Raw genomic sequence first — 7,379 nt, 5'->3', positions numbered from 1 at the left:
CACCTTACAGAAAATCATCCCTTTACTGTTTCGACCATAACTGGAGTTTCGTAACTCAGAATTGGGTGCCGTCGGAGGCATTGGAAAGCTAATGGAAAGGGCTACGAGAAGTCTAAGCTTCCACAACCTTAGTATACTATTAAGTACTAATTAAATCCATGTGAATATTCTTGTACCTTGGTACTAAAAGATAATACTCGAATAATTGATTCGTTAACCGTCCTAAGGGCCGTAGTGCCCAAGTGTTCCTTTAAGAGGGTAGTAGGCATCATAGAATGAGCGGTGATGAAAATCAAAGCTAGCCATGTTCACTAAAGATGTTTAGGTATTATAGCTTGTGAAGCTAAGCAAGTGAACCAAGAGGCGAGGAGGCCTTACAACTTGGTGAAACTTGTGTACATCGATAAACAAAATATGGAAATGGTAAGCTGAGCCTTAGGATACCTAAACTATGATACCTGAACATCCTGATATTACCTCTTTCCTATCAAGCGACTTCTTCTAAAATTCTAAAATCTAATGGTGTAGTAAGTATGTGACGAGGGGTTAGAGGACATACAAAAGGACAGTAACTGCGAGTAGGCACGTTACATATATGTTGGCTACTTCTTGTGAAGAAATTCCAAGGATGCCCTTGTGCCACATATATTGCAGGCATTCTCGGGCTTTGGTCTCGGGAATGGGTCGGCTCCTTAGTTCAGGAGTTATTCTTCGGGGATGAACTCCCGGGGATGTGTACCTCACCTTCTCCTTTTGTTGTTTCCTTATGGGTGAATTTCTATGTGAGATTTGGACCCAGGAAATTGGACGAGTTGAATCATTGTGGCGATTCAATGTCGGTTCCATGGTTCTCTATAGTCATATGAGTTACTTACCATGTAGATTGAAAAGGTATGATTTGAGGTCTTGTTTCGAGAGCAGATAGGCAGGTAAACCCGGAAGACCAAACCTTGAGGGTAGCTCCCGACAGAAGGTTGGCAGGTAAACCCGGAAGACCTATTCTGGAGGAAACATGTACCTAATATCCGAACATGTGATATGTTCTCAGAATATCTAATCGGATGGTTAGTGGACATTCAATCGTGGTGCTACGAGTTGACATGCTTTCCTGTACTGGATAGTGAGGAAACCTTAGGATCTGACATGGATCTGTAGTTGATGTATGTACCCTGTAGAGCCGAGAGAACCCATAAGATAGGGGAACTCACTGAGATTTAGTAATCTCACCCCATTCATCTTATTATTTTTCAGGTACCGTGCAAGATCGAGTTTTGCTAGATGCTTGGATCAAGAGCTTTTGACCGGATGCCGTGAAGAATGTGCCTGATCTTTTCTTCCGCTGTGTATTATTATCATTGTGTAGACATATCAATTGTATCCATCTTCGAGATGATTTTGAAATGTATACATCTTATTTTATTATTCCTGACTTTTGTATGTACTCAGTACCAGTTATTAGTATTCTGCTAATATGATTCTAGACACATATTGGTAGGGTATTACAACATAGCTATCATTCATACTACCACACAACCATGCAGCAACCATCATTCATACTACCACACAAACAGATCAATACTTCCATCATGCAACAACACTACTAACTAGAGAAATAAACTTTAGTAGTACACTTCCAGAATTAAACTACATCCAACAACACCATGAGAACAAGGTCTTTCAACTAGAGAACAGGGTACGGGAGTCGGTTACGCAAGGGGAAGGTGTTAGCACCCCTCACGCCTATTGTACTCGATGGTATCCACCTATGTTTGTTTCTATCTAAAGGGTGTATATCTATGTCTAAAACCTAAATGCGAATGTATGCAAAAGAAATACGGGAAAAAGAAGGAATTATTTACAAGTGTGCTCGCTTAGGCCCCGCGATCCAATGCCTACGTATCCTTTTCAGGAATCAAAACGACTATAGTTTGGCTCAATAGTTTCCATTTATTTTGTGTTTTTTAGGTGAATAACGGTTAAGATTGCAATCCACGATGCTCGACCTTTGAAGACTTACACGCCTACTTTTAGAAAGGAATTAACTTGTTCTTAGGTGCCTAACAAGGCAAAAGAAAAGCAATGATTTGGTTTGTGTGTTTTATTGTAATTCTATGATGACAAAACCCACTACAAGGCTTCGCATCACTTCCTTACTTTGTTTTAAATATGAACATTTATTAAGTGTTTTTGCTTGGTGTTTTTTAAGGGGAATTTGTTTGTGACTTAGATCATACAAAAAGAGTTTTTGAATATTTAGAGAACACGCATCAAGGCCTACACCTCAATCGTTTCTCTAAATAGCGGTTAAGAAATACACCGAGGCTTACGCCTTAATCATTTCTCTCCCGCTAAGTAGAAAAGAAATACATCGGGGTCTACGCCCCAATCATTTCTTTCCTACTATGAAAAAGTAGTAGCGGTATGATCCTCGTCGGTATTTATTAGGTTTTTAATGATTAAAAAAGAAAGAGAAAAGAAATGAGAAGGGAACTAACCTGATTCTAATCTATGTTGTTGTTTACAAGTCTAAATCCTAATGTTAACATAGTAAGGAAAATACTCTAAAAGGAGCATGCAAATGGTATCAAAATAGGCCAAAAATATGGCCAAAGTCAAGCAACAAAGTCACACAAAAATTATACAAAAAATTTCATGGAAGTGATACAAAGGAATAAAATAAACAAATCAAATGTTAATACAAAATCAACCTAAAAATATTACTATTTTTATGGGTTATTTATGAAGGATTTCAATTGATTAGTGTCAAAACTAACCTAAAAATTCTACTATTTTTGTGAGTTTTTTATGAGAAAATTCTAAGACTAAAATCTAGAAATTAATTTCTAAACAAAACACCTAAAATCTAATTTAGAAAATGATGAATTTTTTTATGTTTTTATCATCTAAAAAAATGTATTGTAAAATAAACATAAAATCTACATGTTTTAGTGGAGTTAGGGGGGTGAAAATTGAAATGGAGGTGGTGACTAGCAAGGTCGCAGGGCCCAGTCTGAGTTCAGCCCAATAGTTTTTTTATAGCAAACAAGAAAAAGAGAAAAGGAGAGTGCATGGGTCAGGAGGGGTGTGAAGGCAAATTTGTTGAGGCCCAAGTAGCAATTAGTCCAAGCATTTATCATTTTTAGATTTTTTTATCAAATAATAAAAAATAAATTAAATAAAAAAGGGGAAAAGGAATTTAGGGTTTTTTACTCTTGTGACGAATCAACTTCCCTCACGAGTAAACTCTTTTTCTCTTCCTCGTTTCTGAACGGCGCCAGCAACGACGCGCTTACGCCGCCGTGAATCAAACGACTCCATTGCACCACCCGTTTCTCTCCGCCTTATTCTCTCTCTCGGATTTGTCTCGGTTCTCAGCCTCTCAATTCGAACTCTCTCAATCTATCTCTCTGATTCTCAATTTGTTTTACACGATTTCGAGCACAACTTCTTCCTTCTTCGAACAGATTATTGCAAGTACAAGATGAAGCTCCGAAGGATGAAGGTTGTTGGTGATGAAGGTCCGATACCGATTGAAGAAGTGTAATGAAGGTTCTTTGTTGATTTTTTGGACGAATTGAAAGTTACGGTTATTCTAGATTCGCAATGGCAAGATTGGAGATTCGTGTGGCAATGAGCCTTGAAAATTCAGTGAGGATGTTGATGCGACGGCGATCACTGAAATGGAGGAGATTTTTGAAGTTTGACAAGGATGGCAACAAATCGATGAAGATTGGTGAGAATCTTTCTGTATTTTCTGGATTATTCTGTTTTATCGGTTGCATAAATTTTGAAGTTGAATGAATGAAGATGAAGGTTTGAAGAGGATGAGATTCGAGAGGTGAAGAAGATGAATAAAGTTAAAGTGAAGGTGAAGAAGAATGAAGAATCTAATGGGGAAGATGCATTCTTGGGAGAGGGGGATTTGGATGACTAAGACATATTGAATAGATTTTAATGGACGATAGAATGGGGTTCTTGAAAGTGGTTGAGAGCAAGGGAGATGAAACTGTTGAGAGAGTAAGGTTTGAAATTGAGAGAGAAATAGAAACTGTAGAGGTGAATTTGCAAATGAGGAGGGAATTTAAGATCTTTCATACTCAGCAGCCACGTCACTAATTGATTATTTGACTTGTCCAAAACCTTATTTCCCAGCTTCTTTAATTACTATAATTCATCATGGATACATATTCCTAACTTGCTTCTCAAGTTTTCAAATTGTGTAGAATCAAGAGCTTTGGTGAATATGTTAGCTAGTTGAAGTTCAATTGATACATGTTCCAAGCAAATCACTTTGTCTTCTACAAGTTCTCTTATGAAGTGATGTCTGATATCAATATGCTTGGTCTGCTATGCTGAATTGGATTCTTGGATATGTTGATAGCACTGAAATTGTCACAGTATAATGTCATGACATTCTAAGTGACATTGTATTCAATTAGCATTTACTTCATCCACATCAGTTGAGAACAACTACTACCAGCTGCTATGTACTCAGCTTCAGCAGTAGATCAAGAGACACAATTTTGTTTCTTATTGAACCATGATATGAGATTGTTTCCCAAGAAGAAACACCCTCCAGATGTGATTTTTCTATCATCAGCACTTCCATCCCAATCAACATCACAATACCCTGATAAGATAGGTTCACACCCATGAGAGTACAATATGCCATAGTCACACGTTCCATTCACATATTTTAGAATCCTCTTGACTTGATTTATGTGACTTAATTTGGGTTTTGCTTGATATCTAGCACATACTCCAATTGTAAAGGCAATATCTGGTCTGCTAGCTGTTAGATATAACAGACTTCCAATCATGCCCCTATACAGACTCTGGTCAACACTAGTGCCACCTTCATCTTTAGATAACTTTAAATGAGTAGGTGTAGGTGTTCTTTTGTGACTAGCATTATCCATTCCAAACTTGTTGACAATATTCTTGGCATATTTGCTTTGAGAGAGGAAGATGGAGTCTTCCATTTGTTTAACTTGCAACCCAAGAAAATATGTCAATTCTTCAACCATACTCATTTCAAACTTAGTCTGCATCTGATTGACAAAGTGTTTAACCATCATATATGACATCCCATCAAACACTATATCATCCACATATATCTGAGAAATCATGATTTTTCCACCTTAGTATATTGATCAGTCGTAAAAAATCAATAGACATTCTCATTCCCATATGAATGAGTAGTTGTTAATTTGTCTCTACAACGGATGAATATACTATTTGAATATAATATAATTGAAGAAGAGAGATATAAAGGAATTATGTAGTTTAAAATATACCCTATACTAGACAAATAAGAAATTCCTAATACCATCTCCTTTTATATGAATAGCTTGGTAACTACTTTTGAGAAAAATATTATTTGATTAAAATTGGCAAATAAATTTCTTAAATTTTTGTTATATTAAAAAAAAGGAGGAAATTAAATAGAATAAGTTTTATTGCTACAATGATGGAATAAGCAATTTCCATTAATCAGTTAGTTAGGTTTAAAATATTTTGAATATAACAACTACAAAAATGGGAGAAATATTATTCCCCAAATATAAATCATACAATTTTTGAAATGAAAAAAAAAAGAGAAAAATATATGCCTTTCATAAATAAATCGGTTGAATTGAAGTTTTAAAATAAAAAAAAAAACATTATTTTTACTTCATAAGCAAATAATGAATATTTTGAATAGAAATAAAGAAGAGTTATATCCGAAAGATGATACAATTAATTAGTTGAGAAATTTTATGGATTATACAATTTTTTTAGAATTTGAAAAATTTAATATGAAGGACCTTTTAACATTAATTAATATTTTTGTGATGAAACATGAAAAGGGAATGGTTATTATTATTTTTTTGCGGTACTCTGAATGCAACTAATGATGTGGGAGAGAATAACTTATTTAGTTTTACTAACACAAAATAATAAAATAAGTTTTCAAAAATATTAGGAGTTCCAATTTCTGTTTCTGAATGTAAAAGTAATAAATATGATGCTTCAATAGATGGTGAGAGATAACAATGTATTGAAGGTGATAAAATAAGTCATTGCTGCAATATTACACCCATATAATATATTGATCAGTTGTAAAAAATCAATAGACATTCTCATTCCCTTATGAATGAGTAGTTGTTATTTTTCTTTACAACTGGTGAATATACTATTTGAATATAATATAATTGAAGAAGAGAGATATAAAGGAATTATGTAGTTAACAATATACCCTATATTAGATAAACAAGAAATTCCTAATACCATCTCCTTTTATATGAATAGTTTGGTAACTACTTTTGAGAAAAATATTATTTGATTAAAATTGACAAATAAATTTCTTAAATTTTTGTTATATTAAAAAAAGGAGGAAATTAAATAGAATAAGTTTTATTGCTACAATGATGGAATAAGCAATTTCCATTAATCAGTTAGTTAGGTTTAAAATATTTTGAATATAACAACTACAAAAATGGGAGAAATATTATTCCCCAAATATAAATCATACACTTTTTGAAATGAAACAAAAAAGAGAAAAATATATGCCTTTCATAAATAAATCGGTTGAATTGAAGTTTTAAAATAAAAAAAAAAAACATTATTTTTACTACATAAGCAAATTATGAATATTTTGAATAGAAATAAAGAAGAGTTATATCCGAAAGATGATACAATTAATTAGTGGAGAAATTTTATGGATTATACAATTTTTTTAGAATTTGAAAAATTTAATATGAAGGACCTTTTAACATTAATTAATATTTTTGTGATGAAACATGAAAAGGGCATGGTTATTATTATTTTTTTGCGGTACTCTGAATGCAACTAATGATGTGGGAGAGAACAACTTATTTAGTTTTACTAACAAAAAATAATAAAATAAGTTTTCAAAAATATTAGGAGTTCCAATTTCTATTTCTGAATGTAAAAGTAATAAATATGATGCTTCAATAGATGGTGAGAGATAACGATGTATTGGAGGTCATAAAATAAGCCATTGCTGCAATATTACACCCATATAGTATATTGATCAGTCGTAAAAAATCAATAGACATTCTCATTCCCATATGAATGAGTAGTTGTTAATTTGTCTCTACAACTAATGAATATACTATTTGAATATAATATAATTGAACAAGAGAGATATAAAGGAATTATGTAGTTAACAATATACCCTATATTAGACAAATAAGAAATTCCTAATACCATCTCCTTTTATATGAATAGCTTGGTAACTACTTTTGAGAAAAATATTATTTGATTAAAATTGGCAAATAAATTTCTTAAATTTTTGTTATATTTAAAAAAAGGAGGAAATTAAATAGAATAAGTTTTATTGCTACAATGATGGAATAAGCAATTTCCATTAATCA

The 7,379-nt window shown here is 33.1% G+C and overlaps 1 protein-coding gene across 1 annotated transcript; it reads right to left on the bottom strand.

Moving 5' to 3' along the window:
• Positions 1–4,508: 4,508 nt before the first annotated feature.
• LOC131604454 (uncharacterized mitochondrial protein AtMg00810-like) lies at positions 4,509–5,129 on the bottom strand. The gene has a single exon (XM_058876890.1). It carries the CDS (start codon positions 5,127–5,129, stop codon positions 4,509–4,511), a length of 621 nt encoding a protein of 206 aa, XP_058732873.1.
• Positions 5,130–7,379: the final 2,250 nt, after the last annotated feature.

The sequence above is a fragment of the Vicia villosa genome, linkage group LG5, assembly GCF_029867415.1.
Source record: "Vicia villosa cultivar HV-30 ecotype Madison, WI linkage group LG5, Vvil1.0, whole genome shotgun sequence".
Lineage (NCBI taxonomy): Eukaryota > Viridiplantae > Streptophyta > Magnoliopsida > Fabales > Fabaceae > Vicia > Vicia villosa.
This window is presented reverse-complemented; position numbering and strand designations above follow the sequence as displayed.

What these genes read in the sequence shown, in the direction of transcription:
- LOC131604454 (XM_058876890.1), bottom strand. Translation starts at nt 5,129, where the DNA reads ATGATTTCTCAGATATATGTGGATGATATAGTGTTTGATGGGATGTCA.